At 41.5% G+C, this 24,052-nt stretch overlaps 1 protein-coding gene and 1 long non-coding RNA gene across 4 annotated transcripts in view; one reads left to right on the plus strand and one right to left on the minus strand.

Moving 5' to 3' along the window:
* The window catches only part of dscaml1 (Down syndrome cell adhesion molecule like 1), a 676,237-nt gene that overhangs the window by 104,688 nt on the left and 547,497 nt on the right, over positions 1-24,052 (minus strand). For all 3 annotated transcript variants that reach the window (XR_009509068.1, XM_059956821.1, XM_059956822.1), the window contains 2 exons: positions 17,098-17,237; positions 1,832-1,985 (listed from right to left, as the gene is read on the minus strand). Coding sequence is in view for 2 of the 3 variants with exons in the window: in XM_059956821.1 (XP_059812804.1) it covers positions 1,832-1,985; positions 17,098-17,237 (294 nt within the window). In the remaining variant the exon portion in view is untranslated. The remainder of the gene's footprint in view (positions 1-1,831; positions 1,986-17,097; positions 17,238-24,052) is intronic.
* LOC132385099 (uncharacterized) lies at positions 11,572-22,086 on the plus strand. Its single transcript, XR_009509080.1, has 3 exons — positions 11,572-11,973; positions 19,855-19,939; positions 21,764-22,086. It is a non-coding gene; the product is annotated as an uncharacterized LOC132385099 (long non-coding RNA).

Below are 24,052 nucleotides of genomic sequence, written 5' to 3' on the forward strand. Positions count from 1 at the left end.
ATGATAATTAAACTTGAATTTGAATTTGAAGTCTTGAATTTGAATTTGAACATGTAGACTGGAGTAATGCTGGTGGCCAGTACTGAAATAACCAGATAGTGCTGCCTTTCAGCAGGTCAGGCACAATCTGCTGAGAGAGAAACAAGAGCTAAGATTATAGGTCTCTGCCCTGGCACCTGATTTTCATCAGATTTAACTGAGAATGTGCTGGGGGCAGCCTGCAAGTGTTGCCATGTTTCTGGTGCCAACACAGCATGGCCACAACTTATTAACCCTAACTTTACGTCTTTGGAATGTGGGAGTCAAACCCGAGCACCTGGATGAAACCCACACAGTCACAGGGAGAATGTACAAACTCCTTCCAGACAGCACTGGGAATCAAATGCCAATCTTACATCTGGCACTGTAATAGGGTTATGCTAACTGCTGCCCCACCTTCTCCCTCCCTCAGCAGCACTCAGTTCTTGCTGATTCCCAACTGTAGACTTGTTCCGGTTGTTCAAGGTCTGATACATTAATCATGTTCTTACTGAATTTATACACCAATCATTGAACCCTGCTCATGGAGTAAACCCAATGGTACTGGCAGTTGAGGACAGCCCGCCCTAGCCTATAAATTACGCATTTTTCATGAGTAAATCACACATAGAAGTGATTTGACTGGGTTAACTCATGCCCCTGGTTAGTTCTGATGAATTCCGTTCCATTGGGAAAATGAACTGGCCAATTTTATGTACAACTCACTTACATTTTCCCAACATTCCACACAGTTCCTTCACTGGCAGTGAAAATTAACACTCTTGCAGGGTAACCCGTGTCACTAAAAAAAGCCAGGTGCACATTGTGCTGAGATCACCAAATGGAAATCAAGTATCAAGTTCCCGTTCTTAGAGTCATAGAGTGCAAAAGCACAGGAACAGGCCTTTCAGCACATCTAATCTATGCTAAACTGTTAATCTGCCTACTCCCGTCGACCTATACCTAGACCATAGCCCTTCATGCCCTTTCTATCCGTGTTCTTATCCAAACTTCTTTTAAATGTTGTAATCGAAGCAGCATCCACCAGTTCCATTGTCAGCTCATTCCACACTCTCACCACCTTCTGAATGAAGATGTTTCCGCTCAGGTTCCCCTGAAATATTTCACCTTTCACCCTTACTCATAACTTCTAGTTCTTGTCTTACCCAACCTCAGGGAAAAAGCCTGCTTGCACTTACCCTACCTATACCCGTCGTAATTTTGCATACCTCTATCAAATCTCCCCTCATTCTCCTACACTTCAGAGAATAAAGTCCTAACCTATTCAACCTTTCCCCATAACTGAAGTCCTCAAGTTCTGACAACATCCTTGTAAATTTTCTCTGTACTCTTTCAATATTATTGATATTTTTCTTGTATGTAGGTGACCAAGACTGCACAAAGAACTCCAAATTAGACTTCACCAACATCTTCAACATAAATCCCAAATTATTGATTAGTGAAGACCAAATTCTTCTCATTGTCTTGCACACGGCATCTGCTAGCTTCGATTTTTAGTGCTCTGATGTGTGAAGCTTCACCACTAGTTGTTCCAACACTGATTACAGCCTAGTCATTGCAGGGTCTCAGAGCTGTGCACTCCCTCTGAAGCCCACAGATCCAATGCCTCATGTCTACAATAGGCACTGGCACATTGGTGATGAAATGCCCAGTTGTGAAGAGTTTTGGAAACCCATCTCCCTCCATCAATACTCAAACCAGTCACCTCTCAACTTATTCACACTGCTCTCAAAGTGTGTCCAGTTGTAACAAAGGTCATTTTTAATAAGGCAGCTGAGAACTGCTGACATACCCTTTGCTGCAGGCTCCCCGGTGACCTTATTGCTGACATTGCCTCGACCAGCCGATGTAACTGCTGCCACCCAGAACAAATATTGCTGTTTGCTCTTTAGGTTTGGGATCTGGTAGTACAGGGTCTCCGGCGAAGCCTCATATTCACTGGGAGCCTGTGCAGGAGAAACAGGGTTCGATTAGTCTGTTGCAACTACATTGGCAGGAAGTTGCAGGGCCGTGCCCACCAATCCAACTGCTCAGCTGCCTACAATAGGCTCAGATTCAAGTATTCAATAGAGCAGCTATATTTAGAATCATATACTGAGCACCCAGCAAATAGTCCTTGAAGGTAGAATACAGAGTTAATTCTAAACAGCACGGAGGAACAGAGGAATCTTAGGGTCCATGTCCACAGACTCCTCAAAATTGCAGTGCAAATTGATGGAGCGGTTCAGAAGGCGTTTGGTGTGTTGGCCTTCGTTAGTCAGAGGACTGAGTTCAAGAGTAGCAAGGTAATCTTGCAGCTCTATGAAAACATAGTTAGACCATGTTTGGAGTATTGTGTTCAGTTCTGGAACTGAACTAAAATTTCATGGAAGGTTGTGGTGCATGAGGAAGCTATGGAGATAGGAAAGCTTCAGAGGGATCACTGGGACAAGAATTAGAACAAGTATAGATACACAACCAGATTGGGTGATGGGTATATGGGACTGCGGGAGGTCAAGATTACAGGCGTAAGATGATTGTTGTTAGGATAGAGTCACCTTGGTAGTCCTGTTCCACCAATCTAATTTTACAAAGGTTAGACAGCCTGTTTCCTGTAGCAACAACTCACAGCAGGTCAGGCAGGATCTATGGGGAGGAATAAATAGTCAATGTTTCAGGCTGAGACCCTTCATCAGGAATCAGAATCACACTTATTATCATTGGCATGTGACGTGAAATTTGTTAACTTAGCAGCAGCAGTTCAATGTAATATATAATATAGAAAAAAACAAAATAAAATAATAATAAATAAATAAATTACAGTAGACATATATTGAATAGATTAGAAATCATGCAAAAAAACAGAAATACTATATATTAAAAAGTGAGGTAGTGTCCAAGGGTTCAATGTCCATTTAGGAATCAGATGGCAGAGTGGAAGAAGCTGTCCCTGAATCGCTGAGAGTGTGCCTTCAGGCTTCTGTACCTCCTGAGAAAAGGGCATGCTCTGGGTGCTGGAGGTCCTTAATAATGGACGCTGCCTTTCTGAGACACCGCTCCTTGAAGATGTCCTGGGTGCTTTGTAGGCTAGTGCCCAAGATGGAGCCAATTAAATTTGCAACCCTCTGCAGCTTCTTTCAGTCCTGTGCAGTACCCCTCCAAATCAGACAGTGATGCAGACTGTTAGAATGCTCTCCATGGTACATCTATAGAAGTTTTTTTGAGTGTATTTGTTGACATACCAAATCTCTTCAAACTCCTAATGAAGTATAGCCACTTTATAACTACATCAATATGTTGGGACCAGGTTAGATCCTCAGAGATCTTGTCACCCAGGAATTTGAAGCTGCTCACTCTCTCCACTTCTGATCCCTCTATGAGGATTGGTATGTGTTCCTTTGTCTTACCCTTCCTGAAGTCCACAATCAGCTCTTTCGTCTTACTGACGTTGAGTGCCAGGTTGTTGCTGTGGCACCATTCCACTAGTTGGCATATCTCACTCCTGTACACCCTCGTCACCAGCTGAGATTCTACCAACAATGGTTATATCGTCAGCAAATTTATAGATGGTATTTGAGCTATGCCTAGCCACACAGTCATGTGTATTTAGAGAGTAGAGCAGTTGGCTAAGCACACACCCCTGAGGTGCACCAGTGTTGATCATCAGCGAGGAGGAGGTGTTATCGCGAGTCTGCACAGATTGTTGTCTTAAGGTTAGAAAGTCAAGAATCCACTTGTAGAGGGAGATACAGAGGCCCAGTTCTGCAACTTCTCAATCAGGATTGTGGGAATGATAGTATTAAATGCTGAGCTATAGTCGATGAACAGCATCCTGACGTGGGTGTTTGTGTTGTCCAGGTGGTCTAAAGCCGTGTGAAGAGCCATTAAGATTGCATCTGCCGTTGACCTATTGTGACGATAGGCAAATTGCAATGGGTCCAGGTCCTTGCTGAGGCAGGAGTTCACTCTAGTCATGACCAACCTCTCAAAGCATTTCATCACTGTCGATGTGAGTGCTACCGGGTGACAGTCATTAAGGAAGCTCACATTATCAAGTGTGACAGTGTTAAAGTGTGTATGGAACCGGAAGAGATACCAGAGGTACTTAAGGAATACTTTGCTTCATACATTCACTACGGAAAAGGACCTTGGCAATTGTAGGGATGACTTGCAGTGGACTGAAAAGTTTGAGCATGTAGATATTAAGGAAGAGGATGTGCTGGAAGTTTTGGAAAGCATCAAGTTGGATAAGTCACTGGGACCAGATGGGATGTACAGGAAAGGTTCCGGAGGATTGGACGGTTGCAGATGTTGTTCCCTTATTCAAGAAAGGGAGTAGAGGTAGCCCAGGAAATTATAGGCCAGTGAGTCTTACTTCAGCAGTTGGTAAGTTGATGGAGAAGATCCTGAGAGGCAGGGTTTATGAACATTTGGAGAGGCATAATCTGATTGGGAATAGTCAGCATGGCTTTGTCAAAGGCAGGTCGTGCCATACGAGCCTGATTGAATTTTTTCAGGATGTGACTAAACACATTGATGAAGGCAGAGCAGTAGATGTAGTGTATATGGATTTCAGCAAGGCATTTGATAAAGTACCCCATGCAAGGCTTATTGAGAAAATAGGGAGGCATGGGATCCAAGGGGACCTTGCTTTCTGCATCCAGAATTGGCTTGTCCACAGAAGGCAAAGAGTGGTTGTAGATGGGTCATATCCTGCATGGAGGTCGGTGATCAGTTCTGTGCCTCAGGGATCTGTTCTGGGACCCCTTCTCTTAGTGATTTTTATAAATGACTTGGATGAGGAAAGTGGAGGGATGGGTTAGTAAATTTGCTGATGACACAAAGATTGGGAGAATTGTGGATAGTGTAGAGGGCTGTCAGAGATTACAGCGGGACAGTGATAGGATGCAAAACTGGGCTGAGAAGTGGCAGATGGAGTTCAATCCAGATAAGTGTGAGGTGGTTCATTTTGGTAGGTCAAATATGATGGCAGAATATACCATTAATGGCAAGACTCGGCAGTGTGGAGGATCAGAGGGATCTTGGGGTCCGAGTCTATAGGATTCTCAAAACTCCTACGCAAGTTGACTCTGTGTTTAAGAAGGCATGCAGTGCATTGGCCTTCATCAATCGTGGGATTGAGTTTAAGAGCCAAGAGGTAATGTTGTAGGAATATAGGACCCTGGTCAGACCCTACTTGGAGTACTGTGCTCAATTCTGGTCGCCTCACTACAGGAAGGATGTGGAAACCATAGAAAGGGTGCAGAGGAGATTTACAAGGATTTGGCCTGAATTAGGGAGCATGCCTTAGGAGAAGAGGTTGAGTGAACTTGGCCTTTTTCCTTAGAGCGACAGAGGATGAGAGGTGACCTGATAGGGGTGTACAGGATGATGAGAGGCATTGATCGTGTGGATAGTCAGAGGGTTTTTCCCAGGGCTGAAATGGCTAGCATAAGAGGGCACAGTTTTAAGGTGTTTGGAAGTAGGTACAGAGGAGATGTCAGGGGTAAGTTTTTTTTTACGCAGAGTGTGGTGAGTGTGCGGAATGGGCTGCCAGCGGTGGTGGTGGAGATGGAAACAACAGGGTCTTTTCAGAGACTCCTGGATAGGTACATGGAGCTTAGAAAAATAGAAGGCTATGGGTAAGCCTAGGTAGTTCTAAGGTAAGGACATGTTCAGCACATCATTGTGGGCCAAAGGGCCTGTATTGCGCTGTAGGCTTTCTATGTTTCTATTATTCTTAGGCACTGATATAATTGTTACCTTTTTGAAGCAAGTGTGAACTTCCACCCGTAGCAGTGAGAGGTTGAAAATGTCCTTGAATATTCCCACCAGTTTGTTGGCACAGGTTTTCAGAGCCTTACCAGGTACTCCATCTGAACCTTTGCCTTGCGAGTTTTCACTCTCTTTAAAGACAGCCTAACATCGGCCTCTGAGACAGAGATCACAGGGTCATCAGGTGCAGCGGGGACCTTCACAGCTGTCGTTCTGTTCTCCCTTTCAAAGCGGGCATAGAAGGCGTTGAGTTCATCTGGTAGTGAAGCATCACTGCCATTCATGCTATTGGGTTTTGCTCTGTAGGATGTAATGTCTTGTAAACCCTGCCAGAGTTGTTGTGCCTCCAACCTCATTTGAAATTGTCTCTTTGTGCTTGAAATAGCCCTCCGCAAATCATATCTGGTTTTCTGGTACAGGCCTGGGTCGCCAGATTTGAATGTCACAGATCTAGTCTTCAGCAGACGACATATCTCCTGGTTCATCCACGGCTTTTGGTTTGGGAATGTACAGTAAGTCTTTGTAGGCACACACTCATCCACACAGGTTTTAATGAAGTCAGTAAGAACTGCAGTGTACTCATCTAGGTTCGAAGATGAATCCCTGAATACAGTCCAGTCCACTGATTCAAAGCAGGACTGATATGTCAACCGTTTATTCCTCTCCATGGACACTGCCTGATTTTTCAGAATTCCTCCAGCATTTTGTGTGTTGCTTAAAATTTCCAGCATCTGCAGAATCTCTTGTGTTCAGGTTGCCTGCAGGCTCTGACTTTATCAAGAAACACTGAGCAATATGTTTTCTGAGTTTCTTACAGAAAGGGAATCGCATCAGATTCAGATTTATTTATCACATGTACAGTACATCGAAACATACAGTAAATACGTCATTTGCATTAACAATCTCATGCATAAGGGAATCACTAATTCCACTAAGCAAATGATTAAAGAGGGATGCCGATCATGTAATTGTAATGTATGGTTTCAATTACTAAAAGTTTTACCAATGCAATTTTCTTGAGTGAAGGGCTCATTTAAATGATTTTTTTTTAAAGAAAATTTACTGTTACCTGCAAGATAACAGGCCAAATCTACAATGGCTGCACACAGTCACCTCATGTCCAGACTTCATCCAGACATGGAGGGCCTCTCTTGCTGGTCTACACCTTGAACTGAATGATGTCAGGGTCTTCAAATTCCCATTGAAGAAGCCCTTCCCCTTAATTGCTTCTGACAGCTTTGACAACTGGCAAAGCCCCACCCCAGAGCAAACGACTGTCAAAGCTGCTATAGTTATGTGCTTCTGAAAGAGATTCAGAAAGATCTACAAGATATTCAAATAAGTTAAAGAATTAACATATTTTGAAAATGTATTAAAAGTTGTTGCCAAGATACATTAACTCTTTTTCTCAGTCTGAAGATGCTACCTGACCTGCTGAATACATCCAGCATTTTCTAAGTGGTTTTATATTTCAGGCCACTGTTGCTTTTTGTACCTTGATAATGTAATTCAGGGAACTTTTCTTTTTCCCAGCAGCCCTGCCATCCTTGCAGAAATCAATGCGGTCTAACTTGCCATGGGATCTGAGAGTAGATTGCTAGAAAAAATGCCACGGAAGTTTATCCAATGGGAGCTCTGCTGCCAAATACCATGGGGAAGAGGGAGGGGGAAAGAAGGATAACAAACTAAAATGCACACAACTAGTCCTTCCTGAGTAAGTTAGGGAATAATAGTGAATCTGATGGAAAAGAGATGTTGGCGAATCAACATAAACCTCTCATGACTGTGATTAGAGATCGCTTGAGTTCCAAATATCTCACCTCTCTATTAGCCTTAGCCTTTTTCCTCCTCTCTTCAGAGATCATGACGGTTTTTGTGTGGGTTGGAGTGTTTGTAATTTATGACATACCAACTCCATGAGACAGAGGGGTTTTTATCCAACATCGATGGATACATTTGCAAGAAAAAGTTTGTGAACCCTATGCTATTACTTGGTTTTCTGTATTAATTACTCATAAAGTGTGGTCTGAACTTTGTCTAAGTCACAACAATAGACAAACACAATCTACCTAAACAAATAACACAAACAATTGCACTTACTCTCATCATTACTGAATACACCAATTAAACAATCACAGTCTAGGTTCAAAAAAGTATGTGAATCTCTGGGGTAGTGCCTTCTACAAAAGTTATTTGGAATCAGTTGTTCCAATCAATGAGATGAGATTGGGGGTGTGGGTTGTAGAGGTGCCCTGCCCTATCAAAAAGACACCCAAAGTCCCATTTCTGACAGAGCCTGCTCTTCTCAAGAAAGATCTGTTTATGTGCACCATGTCTCAATCAAAACAACTTTCAGAGGACCTTAGAAGAATTGTAGAGATGCATGATGCTGGAAAAGGCTATAAAAACATTTCTAAAGACTTGAGTGTTCATCAGTCCACAATAAGAGAAATTGTCGCCAAATGGAGGGAATTCAGAAATGTTGCTATACTTCCTTGGAGTGGGCATCCTGCAAAGATCACACCAAGAGGACAACGTGCAATGCTGAAGGAGGTGAAAAGTAACCAAGGATAGCAGCAAAAGACCTGAAGAAATCTCTAGAACTTGCTGAAGTCTCTGTTCATGTGTCCACTATAAGAATGACACTGAACAAGAATGATGTTCATGGAAGGACACCACGGAGGAAACCACTGCTCTCCAAAAAAAACATGGCTGCACATCTCAAGTTTGCAAAGACCGCCTGGATGTTCCACACCAACACCATAACCTCATTCCAACTGTGAGGCATCGTGTTTTGTGATTGCTTTGCTGTCTCAGGGCCTGGACAGCTTGTAATTGTTGAGGGAACGATATGTTCAAAATTGTATCAAGATATTTGAACATTTGGGACAAGACAATGAACCAAAACACAAGGGTAAATCAACAACAGAATGGTTTAAAAAGAAGAAAATTAGTGTTTTGAAATGGCCAAGTCAGAGTCTAGTTCTTAACCCAATTGAGATGCTGTGGCATGACCTGAAGAGGTTTGTTCATGCTAGGTATCCTAGAAATATTAATGAACTGAAACAGTTCTGTGTGGAGGAATGATCGAAACTTCCTCCAAGCTGATGTGCAGGACAGATCAACAGCTACCGGAAATGTTTGTTTGAAGTTATTGCTGTACGGGGGTGGGGTGGGTCATACCAGTGACTGAAAACAAAGGTTCACCGATTTTTTTCCATCAAATACATGTGATATTGGATCATTTTTCTCAATAAATAGATGAAGAAGTATAATTTATTTGTGTTATTTATCTAATTAGGTTCTCTTTATCTAGTTTTAGGACTCACGTGAAGATCTGATCACACTCTAGGTCATATTTATGAAGAAATAGAGAAAATTCTACAGAATTCACAAACTTCAAACTTTCTAGCACCACTGTATCTGTAAATCACATTGGAACTTACAAAATAGATAGGCAGATCAATGGAAAAAGCTACTGCATAAACAACTTTCATCCTGTTCCTCCTTGTGTATGAACCCCTGGAGCATAATTGTGTCATCTGTTAGGATTTCTCACAACATGGAGTCTGGAGAGACTCTCTCAGAATCCTTGCACCCAAAAGGAAGAAACTAAGATGGAACTAAAAGGTGAAATTAATCGTCTTTCATTTCAAACTCTACTTTGTTATAGTTTACCAATAGATACTTTGACTTATTGAGATTTTCTCTTTCGAGTCTCATTTTTCTAGTTATTTTTTTAAACCCTCTATGATTGATGTGGCTTTTAATGAATAGGATAGATTAGGTATTAAATGTTTTCAGGACTTGTTTGTAGAGGGAAGTCTCTTTTTGCTTGAACAACTTTCAACTAAATATAATTTACCCAAAACTCATTTTTTCAATACCTACAAATAAGAGATTTTTATGGTCTCCAATAAGTACGTTTCCTAAAAGTCCTGATAAGAATCTACAAGATGTAATTTTTAACTTGAAATCTTTTTATAATGGATCTATATCTAATATTTATAATATGCTGTGGAATGAGAGGTGTTCCTTTAGATAAAATTAAAAATCTTTGGGATCAATATTTACAGACTTCAATTTCTGAGGAAATTCAGAATCAAATTTTTAAATTGGTTAACATTTCATTGTTATGTGCCCACCACTCTCTCCTACAATTTAAAGTGGTCCATAGGGCCTATATGACCAAGGGTAAGTGGTTTCATTTTTATTTAGATATATCTCCGTATTGTGATAAATGTAATAATGGAGAAGCTTCACTCATTCATATGTTTTGGACATGTCCAAGTCTTGGAAAATATTGGAAAGAAGTATTTCAAACTTTCTCAAAACTTTTCAAAGTAAACTTTAAGCCTAATCCTTTGACCGCTTTATTTGGTATTGTTGAAGGAAAGGATATTATTTTGGAGTCATCTGACTTGCACATTTTGGCTTTTATTTCGCTTATGGTCTTGCTTAAATGGAAAGATGCAGCCCTTCCTATTCATGCCCAATGGTTATGTGATGTGATGTCATGTTTAAATTTAGAGAAGATTCGATGTTCAATCTCTGAATCTAGTCAAGACTTTCAAACATTGTGGGGACCTTTCTGAATTATTTTCAAAACCTTTGATTTGCTGTTAAAGCACAGATGATGACTAATAATTTTTTTCCTTTTTTTTTACTAATCAGCTTCAGTCTTGGTAGTGGGTTAGATTTTTTATATAATAAAACTACTATATTTCAATGTTACAAATTAATTAATCTGTATGAATATAGGGTAAGGAGCCTTTATATATGATTTAGTATAATGTATTGATATATATTTTTTCTTGCACTCTGTATGTTTATATGTAAATTGATAAAAATATTGGAAAGAGAGATATTATCTTGAACCAACATTTACGAGCTCATTCTCTCTTTTGTTAGACAGGGAGGAAAATACAGTTTGGCCAATGTCCACTCGCACTCCTGCCATACCATTAAGTTTGGTTTCCGGTTTACAAGTCATTTTTCTATGAGGAGATGGGCAAAGGTGCTACATTCTTTAGAAAGCTACAACCCTGACCCCACACACCAGTGATAAGGAGACTGGAGATCTGCAAATTGCCACTTATCAAAACCTCTGCTTCAAATTCATTTCACTATCTGAGCTGTGCGTTGCCATGGAGTTGTAATCTGTTCATCAAAGCGGCTAGTTAAAACCATGGGGATCTGATACAGTTATTTTGCTGGCATGTTGTCAAAGCTGTCTTGAAAAATCTATAATAACACAGGGCACAATACTTCTAATTTTGGTGTGAATACCTAATGACAAAACTGTCATTTTTGGGGTCTGCAGTCATAATAAGATTTTAAATCCATATGTCTCAGAAAAGAAGATTGACACAAGACCCCCACCATCAATTGAATGTATCAATAGCAAACATACTTTCACAACAGGACACTTTTAAAATATGATGTTTCTTTCTCTGGCTGGCTAGGTTCTGTTTGGGGCGAGGCGGAGACTTTGAGCTGCAGGAAGATTGTATTAAGGGTTCCCTTAGACAGTTCACAGTGCCAGAGATCAGCAGGTGATGAATTTAGGCCTGCAATTTTCTAATAAGGTGTGGTCCTTGCTGGGGAAGATAAGATAGGGTTGTCAGTCATTCAGCATTGTCCCAGGGGATCAAAGATTAAATTCCAGAGTGTTGCTGCAAGCAGTTCTGCTGAGAAATCATAGGGTATCAAGTGAAATATGTCTGTTTCATTTTCCTTCAAGACAACTGTTTATTAATTATTCAAATATTGGCAAATCATGGAGGGAAGGGGTGGCATGAAAAGGCTCTTGACCGTGAGTTAAGACCTATCCAATTAAGTAACAGGAAGACAGCAGCATTTCCAATTGGTTATATGTTGCAAGGATGGACATGTCAACAGACTAACAATGGAAGAGTGGTTGGTGAGTGTGGGACATGGGAAATCCTTTGACAAAAGACACATTTTCCAATAAAAATGGTGGTTTAGACTCTCAGTGACCAAAATAGACAAGAATATAATGGCCTGTTGCTCAATGTACTTTTATCTTTAGGACAGAACAGTGTGGATTCAAATCCCACATTGGTGATTGAAGCAGAAAAAGATAAACACAAGAGATTCTGCAGATGCTGGAAATCCAGAGCAATACACACAAAATGCTGGAGGAACTCAGCAGATCAGGTAGTATCTATGGAAATGAACAAACAGTCAACGTTTCAGGCTGGTGTCCAAGGTGTAACAGTGAGGGAGCGAAACAGTAGTGGGGGATACCATCTTTTGTACAGGATGTCAGACTTGTCTGCCCAGTTGTAGAATATTGCATACTAATATTTTGAAGAACAGATGAGTTTACCCTTTTGTCCCTTTGTAAAATACTTAAAAATACCTACCCCTCCTCATAAAAGGGTGCTGTCAATTGCTGTTAATGGGAGCTTGATGTGTGCTGTGTTTCCTCCATTACAATAAAATACATACGTAAAAAGTACCTCAAAACGCTCATAAAAAATTACTTAACTACACAATTGTCCTTTTGTTCTGTTGAAAGGCTCTCCTTATTGGGGTTTAGAAGCCTTACTAAATGGTAGGAAGCCACTGATTTAGGGCTGGTACTGAAGGCTGGGCCCTGAAATGTTGACTTTCTATTCCTCTCCATAGATCCTGCTTGGCCTGCTGAGTTCCTTCAGTATTTTGTATGTGTTACTCTGGATTTCCAGCATCTGCATCACCTCTTTTGTTAATGATTTAGGACTAATAATGTTTTAAAAGCAGGGGCAAGTATCCCAATATAAACACAAACCATTCTGCAGATGCTGGAGATCTTGATCAAGACACACAAAATTCTGGAGGAACTCAACAATTCAGGGAGCATTGATGGAGAGGAATAAAACATAGAACAGAAATTTATAGCACGTTACAGGCCCTCCAGCCCACAAAGTTGTGCTGACCATGTAACCTACTTTAGAGACGGCCTAGAATTTCACTACCATATAGCCCTCTATTTTTCAAAGCTCCGTGTACCTATCTAAGAGGCTCTTAAAAGACCTTATTGTATCTGCTTCCACCACCATTACCGGCAGTGCATTCCACGTACTCAGCGCTCTGTGTGTGAAAAAATTACCCCTGACATCCCCTTGGTACCTATTTCCAAGCACTTTAAAACTATGTCCCCTCATGTTAGCCTCTTCAGCCCTGGGAAAAAGCCTCTGACCATCCACACGATCAATGCCCTCATCATCTTATACACCTCTATCAGGTCACTTCTCATCCTCCATCACTCCAAGGAGAAAAGACCAAGTTCACTCAACCTATTCTCATAAGGTATACCCTCAAATCCAGACAACATCCTTGTAAATCCCCTCTGCACACTCTCTATAGTATCCTTCCTGTAGTGAGGTGACCAGAACTGAACACAGTACTCCGTGGGATCTGACTGAAGTCTTATATAGCTGTAACATTACCTCAGAGCTCTTGACCTCAATCCCATGGTTGATGAAGGCCAACACACCATACACCTTCTTAACAACATTGTCAACCTGTGCAGCAGCTTTGAGCGTCCTATCAACACGGACCCCAAGAGCTCTCAGATCCTCCACACTGCAAACGTCTTACCATTTATATTATATTCTGTCTTCAGATTGGACCACTTCACACTTATCTGGGTTGAAGTCCACCTGCCACTTCTCAGCCCAGTTCTGCATCCTACTGATGTCCCGTTGTAATCTCTGACAACCCTCCGGACTATCCACAACATCCCCAACTCTTGTGTCATCAACAAACAATGTTTCAGGCTGAGACCCTTCACCACGTCTGGAAAGAAAGGGCAGAAGCCAGAATAAACACTGGGAAGCATGCCAACATGTTATCTGGTCTGGACATGACTGGAATACGTTGACTCTATGTCCCTTATCAGTATTTCTAAGACCCCATATTCTATCCTGTTCCTTGGATATCCTTCATCATCCATTATACTGAGTTACAAGGAGGCATCTTGGTGCCACACATGGGAATGTAATAGAGAGTGCGAACAACAGTGGGGATGCCATTCCTATGCTGGCTCCAACACACCCAAAGTTAGAAAAAAGGATTTACATTTCAAAAACATGCAAGAGCAGTAAATGCCAATCAAAAATACTAAGAGGTAGCTTTATGGTTATACTTAATATGAATTCAAAGCAATCCTACATTTCATTGCAATTTTCTGAATTTTCCTCTGCGTGCATAATATTTGCATTTGCAGTGGAATTGTCCAGGAATTTCTATAGCATTTACTTGGACTGGAGGCTGAGGAAGGAGAGGGGACACTCTGGTAATTTCAGGGGAAGCTCTGCACTCCCTGTCTGAACATGAGTATATATCAATTCTCTTTAACTGGAGTCTATGCATCTCTGAGGTCTCGGGAGATTCTCCACAAAGCAAGTAGACTCATAGAGTTATAGAACACTACAGCACAGAAACAGGCCCTTTGTCCCATCTAGTCCATGCTGAACTGTTGATTTGCCTCATACCATTGCTCTGCACCCAGACCATCACCCTCTATGCCCCTCCCATTCATGTGCCTATCCAAATTTCTCTTAAATAATGTTGAAATCGAACCTGCATCCATCACTTCTGCTGGCAGCTTGTTCCACACTGTCAACACTCTCTCAGAGAAGGTAACTCCCCCTCATATTCACCTTAAACATTTCACTTTTCCTCCTTAAACTATGACCTCTAGTTCTAATCTCACCCAATTTCAGTGGAAAAGGCCTGCTTGCATTTATCCTATCTATACGCCAGTCAAGTTGCTTGTGACTGATGAGCTGCTCAGCACATGTTCTCTGGCCCATAGCCTGCCGTTGGACTGGCCAAATTTCCTTTGGTCAGGGTGAACCCCATAAGACAGCTCCTTAATCATTAGCAGGGACTGAAGCAGCCTTGCTCTTAATTATTATGTTTTTGAACATCACTGAACTACACAAAAATATTTTATATTTATTCACCATTTCTGAGTACAATTAAAGTGTTTTCAATATTTGCTAAGTGGAAATCAAAGCCAGGTATTTTCTACGTGAGAGTGAGAGTTACGCTGCTTCTTTTCAGATGATATTTGATTGACGCTTGTTAATATTTGAAATGAATTTGCCTTTGTGGAGAAAAGAAATCCCCACTTGATCACAGAGGATTTACATTTGAAAGGATGCATTTTAAAATGTTATTAAAACACTCTTTACATGTAGAGGTTTCATATAGTATTATAATTTAATGGAAGTCTGAGTTAATGGATCTATTTCTGAAGTGCTCTTTCCACTGAAGAAGTTTGGCAGCAATGGTATATTCCCTTGATTCTTTGGGATAGTCTCTAGACCAGGGGTTCCCAACCTGGGAACAGCAGATCCTTCGGTCCATGGCATAAAGATGTTGTAAGGTTTTGTAAGTCAATGATATTCATCCTCAACAGTGGAGCAGACTTAGAAACATAGAAAAACCTAAAGCACAATGCCAACCCTTCAGCCCACAATGCTGTACAGAGCATGTCCTTACCTTAGAAATTACCTAGGGTTAACCATAGCCCTCTATTTTTCTAAGCTCCATGTACCTATCCAGGAGACCCTTAAAAGACCCTATCATTTCTGCCTCCACCACCATCGCTGGCAGCCCATTCCACACACTCACCACTCTGCATGAAAAAAAAACTTACCCATGACATCTCCTCTGCACCTACGTCCAAGCTCCTTAAAACTGTGCCCTCTTGTGTTAGCCATTTCAGCCCTGGGAAAAAGACTCTGACTATCCACACAATCAATATCTCTCATTATCTTATATACCTCTATCAGGTCACCTCTCATCCTCCGACGCTCCAAGGAGAAAAGGCTGAGTACACTCAACCTATTCTCATAAGACATGCTCTCCAATCCAGGCAACATCCTTGTAAATCTCCTCTGCACCCTTTCTATGGTTGCCATGTATTTCGTGTAGTGAGGTGACCAGAACTGAGCACAGTACTCCAAGTGGGGTCTGACCAGGGTCCTATATTGCTGCAACATTACCTCTCGGCTCCTAAATTCAATTCCACATTGACGAAGGCCAATGCACCGTATGCCTTCTTAACGACAGAGTCAACCTGCGCAGCAGCTCCTATGGACTCGGACCCCAAGATCCCTCTGATCCTCGAGGAGATCTTGGAGATCTGTTGGTTTCAGGTTTGATTACAGGCATGAAAAACTCTGGGGATCCTGAACAATGTTTTCCCATCCCAAAGGGTCCACTTCTACTTTTATATCTCCACGACCCCTAGGTGGTGGATGGGTCGGGTGAGGAGGCAATTTCTAGTGATATCAGGGAAAATTCTAGAAGGCTCGTTGTCCTAGCATGAGCATATGTCAAAGCCTCTCAAACTGAGCACTCAAACAAAATTGAGATTACTAGTTCAAATCTCACAGTGGCAATTTGAGAAATTGTATTTGTTTTGTTTGTTTGTTTGCACTGTGCTGTATGACGTGATTGATCATGGCCTTTCCATGACTATGATTGTTCTTGGCAAATTTTTCTACAGAAGTGGTTCGGCATTGCCTTCTTCTGAGCAGTGTCTTTGTGAGACAGGTGACCCCAGCCATTTTCAATACTCTTCAGAAACTGTCTGCCTGGCGTCAGTGGTCGCATAACCAGAACTTGAGATATGCACCAGCTGCTCATACAACCATCCACCACCTACTCCCATGGCTTCACGTGACCTTGGTCAGAAGTGAGGGGAGGGGAAGCAGGTGCTACACCTTGCCCAAGGGTGACCTAAAGGCTAGAGGCCTTACACCTCCTTTGGTAGACACATATCTCCACCCCATCACCCAATTGTTTAATTATTTGAAAATATTAAGTCCAGGTGTGAGTAAGAGTGACTATGAAAGCATCAACCTGTAAGATCCCAAATGGTTCATTGTTGCTCTCTAGGAAGAGAATCTTTCTGACTCTAGTCCCTTTCAAACTAGTTAAATTTTAACTACCTTCATAAGTCAGCCAGAGAGCTCTTTGGTTGACCTGTCAGATACCTTGAAGAACCAAAGTGATACCCAAGAGGCAGACCATCAGAGCCAATAGGGAGCTAATGGTCATTTACATAAGGTAAGAACATAGGGTTAACAACATTATCAGAAGTTTTCAGGAAGTTCAATAGAAAATTAAAAGTTTCCCAGCAAAAATTGGATAACAATATGAAGCTTGGCAGGATTGATTGTACATTTATTATGCTTTGGTTTCCTGGTATTCCCAGGGTAAGTGATTAAATATTTAAAGGGGAGCTGGGGTGGAAGGGTATGGAATTTTCCAACTTACTGGCTGCCCAGATCCAGGGCTCGAACAAAAGATGGTGTATTTGCGGATGATTCCATTTGGCTTGGTAGGAGGGAGCCAGGACACCACCACACTGGTGGCCGAGGAGGGGACAGCTTTAATTCCGGCAGGAGGTCCTGGAACTGAAGCAAACAAGGAGCACAGCATGAAGTAAAGCAAAGCAAATTTAGTAACGCTTAGTCAGACTGGTTATTAATTCCTAGAACACAGAACAGCATGGGCTACAGAAAACCTGCCTTTTCATCTAATGCACAAAATCAAATTTAGAAACATATTTGCCAAAGTTCCGATTGATCAGCACTTGTTTTCAAAGAGGCTAAATTACACATTTCATTATGCTAAAATATGAAAGAAAATATAGCAAATATCTGTCTCTATTATAATATACAAAGCCAAAGGCAAACCAAGTATATTTATCTAGAGAGCAGAGAATGTTTTAAATTGATCAGGAACACAGTCAGTTCTGTTTTACTGTTGGAATAAAGCGCTTCGCGGAGCAATTGATCCCAATTTTGGAACAAGATAAGGCCATTCATCCTCTCAGGCAAACTTACGCGTTACTACTTTCATTGTGCCCTCTTACTGCCATTCACATTACTGCCTTCAGGGAGCAGGTACAGAAGCCTGAAGATCTGCACTCAATATTTTACATAAAACAATTTTTCCCGTCTGCTGTGAGATTTCTGAATGGTCCATGAACACTTCTTCACTATTCCTAATTTACACTATATATTTTTGTGTAATTTATGGTAATTTGTTCTGCCTGTTCTGTACTGCTGTCACAAAACAACAAATATCACAACTTATATATAGGGTGCCTAAGACTTTTGCACAGTACCGTATCTACTAAATATTCAGATATTGCTGTTTTATGGGCAATTGAAAGAGAGCACCGTGTGCTTCAAATCAAACCAAAATTAACCCATGCAGGAAATGACAGAACAGCTTACAGTACTGCGCAAAAGTCTTAGGCACCTTGGCTATACATGTGTGCCTGAGACTTTTGCACAGTACTGTATCCCATGATGTGGCTGTGCAGAGGTTAGTGTTTGTGGTTCAGAGCTTTGAGGATTTGGTTTGATCCTGACCCAGAATGGCACATTAGCAATATCTGCCTATTCTCTCTGTGACTATATCAGTTTTTGTGCTCGAGTTTCCTTCCCCAATCCAAAGATGTGTTAATGGATTCAGATCATTTGATTGACATATACATTGACAGCCCTAGCTCACCGAAGCTCACAGCGTAAACATGGTAATAATGTTGTGTGGTGCTCACAGTAACACTTCACAGCATCGACGATCAGAAGATCAGGGTTTAATTCCCATTATTCTCTGTAAGGAGTTTGTACGTTTTCCCTATGATTACGCAGCTTTCCTCCGGGCAGTCCAGTTTCCTCCCACATTCCTAAAAGACATACAGTGTATGGGCTAGTACCGTAAGTAAGTTGCGGGCAGCTATGTCGGTGCCAGAAGCGTGGCGACACTGCGGGCTGCGCAGTGTCATCAGACTGCGCTGGTCATTGATGCAAATGACTTAGTTCACTGTATCTTTCAATGTACATGTGGCAAATAAAATCAATTTTCCTCTTTACAACAATAAATACAGCAACGGGTGTAATTCAACTGAACAGCGCGAGGATTGCCATGCAGTCTGCAGTGGTGCAAAAAGAATTGCCTAATGACAAAATTGGAAGCTGTAGAATTAAGGGTTGGGGAACGTGGCATCCCCCCCCCCCCGGGAAGGGTGTGTGAGTGAGGCGATTGGATCAGAAGTCTGTTAAACAGTGGGGAAGAAGCTGTTCCTGAGCTCTTCCAACTGTGACAATATTGAGCAGAAATGGCTTCAGAACCATCCTAGTTTATAGATTGTATCTGTGAAAGTTTTGCACTCAATTAGTACTAAATAGTATATCAGGTTGCATACTTAAACTTCAGGGGTGGCTCTTGAACCCAAGAACAGTGAATCAGGAGTGGGATATTTGGCTTGTTCCACTCTACTGTGACCTGCTTCACATACATGTCTTTTCCTCACATCCCTTCATATGTTTGGTTAACAAAAATCAAACACATTTACTCCAAATTACTCAGTGTAGGGAAGTGGCAAAAGAACAAGAAAGGGCTTGGTAGGCTTGTGAAAGAATATACATTGTACAGCTATAGTAAAGTAAGGAGTGGAGAACAGGGCAGATGAGATTGTTTTGTGGCGAGCTGGTAGGCAGGTGACCTCCTTCTGTGTCATGGTATTCTATGATAGTTTCAATTCAGAATCAGGCTTCTTTGTTGTTTTGTGGCAGCAGTACAGTGAAATACATAAAAATTACTATTCATCACAAAAATAAATAATAAATAAATAAATCGCGCTAAATGAGAGCAAAATAGTGAGGTAGTATTCTTGGGTCCATGGATCATTCAGAAATCTGATGGCAGAGGGGAAGAAGCTGTTCCTAGAATGCAGAGTGAGTGTCTCCAGGCTCCTGTACCACATCCCTGATGGTAGTAATGAGAAGAGAACATGTCCTGGCTGATGGATGCTGCCTTTCTGAGACACCGCCTTGCTACTGGAGCTGGCTGAGTCTACAATCCTGTGAAGCTTTTTTTGTCCCGATCCTGTGCACTGGAGTCTCCACACCAGCTGCTAATGTAATCAGTCTGCACTGTTGAAAATTTTACATTTGGAGAAAATATGAGATTTTGGTGCAAGAAAATGCTTCCACATTTCACTGTTGGTTCTCTTTTCAGGTTGATACCTGCTCACTTTGACTCCATGCCAAAGTAAACCAACCCCTTTGAAACCCTCTGTCACTTCAGCCTTCTAAACTAAAGGGTAAGATGACCAAGCTTATTGAGCCTGTTTTCATACTTCAGATGTAAATAAAAAACCCATAGATTCTGGAAATCCTAAATTCTGGAAGACAAGCTGATTTGCCTTCGTCTGCTGCTGACCCAGTGCAAGATCATGAGCTGCTGCATACCTGTTGTTGCAGAAACGTGTCTCAAGCACCACCAATCTACAGAGCATGCCGGTCAGGGACTGGTGCTATCATAACTATAGGTACTGTGTACCGTGTGCTGAGTATGTAATGTGTTTGGCACCTTGGCCCCAGAGGAATACTGTATTTCATTGACAATTAAACTTGAACTGAAGTACAAAGCACTGTAAATATTTAGCATCTATGGAAAGAGAAAGATTTAACATTTCAGGTCAAAGCTTTTTCAACAAACCTTTTTTTAGGTCACTGGCCTGACACATAATTTCTGTTACTCTCTCTACAGATGCCACCTGACCTGTTGTGTCCGCAGCATTTCCTGTTATCAGATGAAGTTGGCACCCAGCGAATTTTCACTTTACCCTGTTCACAATTTATTGATTTATTATTACCGCTGACTTACATAATGTGAAATTTATAGTTTTGTAGCAGCAGTACACCACGAAGACACAAGATTACAGTACTATAAAACACATAAATAAATAATAATAGAGGATTGAAGGGATGTGTCCATGGACCCATCTGATGGTGGAGGGGAAGAAGCCATTTCTGAATCATTGAGGTTCTTGTATCTCCTTCCTGATGACAGTAATAAGAAGAGGGCATAAGGTGAGGGTCCTTAATGATGGATACCGCCTTTTTAATCCACAGCCTCTTCAATATGTCCTCAGTGGTGGGCAGGATTCACATTCAGACTTATTTATCACATGTATATTGAAACATCCAGTGAAATGCCCCATTTTTGAGTTAACAACCAACACATGTGTTGGGGGCAGTCTGCAAGTGTTGCCACATATCCTGGCGCCAATATAGCATGCCCAATTTGCTTGGCAGAACACAGAAAACAACAAAACAGAACATACCAGTCAACAGAAACAAGCCCCATTCCTCCCTCTCTCCACTCATGCATATGCACAGTCCTTTACACTAGGACAGTGATGCACCATCAATAACTCACACTGAGACGTAAGGCAAGATATCGGCTTTTATTGACTGGAAGAAGGAACCAGGAGTGAGTGTCTATCATACAAGGTCTTGGAGACTGAGGCCGAGCGTCAGGCCGCAGATCGCCTTTATACAGGGGCCTGTGGGAGGAGCCACAGGAGCAGTCAGCAGGGGCGTGTCCCGACAGGCACATAGTTCACCACAGACAGACTCCAGTGGACTCCACTGAGTGTTATCACAGGAAAGCAGCATCTATCATCACGGACTCCCACCACACAGGGCATGCTCCCTTCTCGCTGCTACCATCAGGAAGAAGGTACAGGAGCCTCAGGACTCACATCAGCAGGTTCAGGAACAGTTATTACCCCTCAACTATCAGGATCTTGAACCAGAGGGGATAATTTCACTCAGCTTCACATGCCCCATCACTGAAATGTTTCCACAACCTATGGACTCACTTTCAAGGACTCTGCACTGCATGTTCTTGATATTTATTGCTTATTTATTTTTTATTATTAGTATTTTTGTTCTGTATTTGCACAGTTTCTTGTCTTTTGCACACTGCTTGAACGCCCAAGTTGTTGCGGTCTTTCATTGATTCGATTATTCTATTCTGGATTTATTGAGTATGTCGCAAGAAAATGAATCTCAGGGTTGTAAATGGTAACGTACATGTACTTTGATAATACATTTACTTTGAACTTGTGCATTCACAGACATCGGATCCCAACTTCTCCAGTGGACTCGCAGACATTCACAGATCCAGTGGCCATGATGGAGCTGGTGATGGCTGCAACCCTCTGCAGCCTCTTGGAATCCGATACAAACTGCTCTCACCGCACATCTACAAATCTCTAAAACTGAATTTAATACTCCAAAAAGGTGTCCTAACCAAGTCTCCATACCCATCCAGTACTGCAGCTTACTGCATTCTGGTGGTGATAAAAGACTCAGCTTTGGCTATTTGTGTGCCTGAAATAAATAAATCCCTTCCCTTGTGGAATAAAAAGACATCTGCATTGTTATTCTTATTTTATCAGATAAAATATAGAACTCCACATACTAACTCATACCAAGATGAATAAGTAGGAATATTGAGTAGCCTTTAATGGTTTGAATAGACAGGAATTCGATTCAATTAGCATATCAATTATCTTAACTGCTGCTTTAAGAGTTAATAATAAAACACGCAATCCATCTGGTGAGAAAGAGTGGAGCTCATCTTCATTAAATCCTTTCCTGTCATGTACATGTAGAGAGCAAAAAATTATTGGCTTTTAATGGCTAGTGATCTCAGACACATGCAGCAAGCTTATCCTCTGAATATCCAAGGCTGCCTTATTGGCTCTACTTTAGGTCTACTACATTCAGCAAAATCTGGAATTCCAGACAGATGGGTGAGTTCAGGAACATCCTGAACCTCTCCGCAGGAGGAGACATCAGGCAAATTTTCAAACTGGGTACAGATCATTCTCCTTTGACAATTTGTCCTGCTAACACTGTAAACATGAGATTCTGCAGATGCTGGAAATCCAGAGTAACACAGACAAAATGCTGGAGGAACTCAGCAGGTCAGGCAGTATCTGTGGAGAGGAATAGATAGTCTTGGGTCAGAACATCAACTGTTTATTCCTCTCCATAGATGCTAGCTGACCTGTTAAGTTCCTCCAGCATTTTGTGTGTGTGACTCTGCTAACATGGTGCTGTTGCTATCTTCTTCAAACTAAATGAGGCATTATCACAGACATCTGGGTAAAAGGGAATCTCCTTCAAGCGTATTTTTAAAAAGCCATCAGGTTTAGAAAACAGGTAGATAGATTCCTATCTTTGTTTATTATAAGTACAACATATAATGCATGAAAGGGCAGGTAGTGAACTTGTCAAGGCTTCTGTGACAACAAATCCCAATTCCAAACAGAGATGATTTACAAGGATGTTGTTGGGACTTGAGGATCTTGGGTATAGGGAAAGATGGGATAGGTCAAGACTTTATTTCTTGGAGTGCAGGAGAATGAGGGAAGATTTGATAGAGGTATACAAAATCAGGGGTATAATTTAAAAAAGGGCTATAGATATGGTAAATGCTTTTTTCTCTGAGGTTGTGTGGGATTACAACTAGAGGTCATGGTTAAGGATGACAGGTGTAATGTTTAAGGAGAATATGAGGGGATCTTTTTCACTCAGAGGGTGGAGAGAGAGCTGCCCTGTTACAGTGAAAGAATTTCACGGCTTGTAGAATAACCAGTGTTACAAATAGAAAACATTGCATGGTGTATTGTTGATTCTCCCTTTAAGGTAGGAGTGCTCACACATCATTGGGATGGGAAAGATGCTGTTACAATGATTTCATCACCATATTAAATATGAGCTTTATTTGTCACACGTACATCAAAACATACAGTGAAATGTGTCGCTTGCGTCAAATCAAATCAGCGAGGATTGTGCTGGGCTGCCCCCAAGGTACAATAAGGTCCAGAATCATAACAAGACAGATGCTGGAAATCTTGAGCATCTATCATACTAGGAGCCATTCAATTGTTTTATAACTACAGGAAAGGAGTTGTCCTTGAGCCTAGTGTTACGTACTCTCAGGCTTATGCTCGATGGGATTGAGGAGAAGTCTGAGGTTGTTGGGGTCTTTGTGCACTGGCTGCTTTACTGAGGCCGCAAGAAGTGGTGACAGAGTCCATGGAAGGAAGGCTGGTTTCTGCAGTGTACTGAGCCAGTGGGTTTGGAACTTACAGAAAATCAGAGTACACTGACTAAGCGATGAGAAGTATCCTTGAACAGTTATCACCCACAGTGCTGGGAAGTGGAACTATGTGTCATCTTGTTCAACTGCCACAATTCCAATGGGCTGAATAGTCTTCTACTGTGGTCTAATTTCTTTATGATATTATGAAACAAGAATTTCCATTTCCAAGAAAGAAATCTGTCCCCTTAAGAATTCCATCTCTTTTAAAATGAATGCACTTGTTCCATGGAGGACTTTACACTGTTGATGA

The sequence above is a fragment of the Hypanus sabinus genome, chromosome X2 (genome assembly GCF_030144855.1).
Source record: "Hypanus sabinus isolate sHypSab1 chromosome X2, sHypSab1.hap1, whole genome shotgun sequence".
NCBI lineage: Eukaryota > Metazoa > Chordata > Chondrichthyes > Myliobatiformes > Dasyatidae > Hypanus > Hypanus sabinus.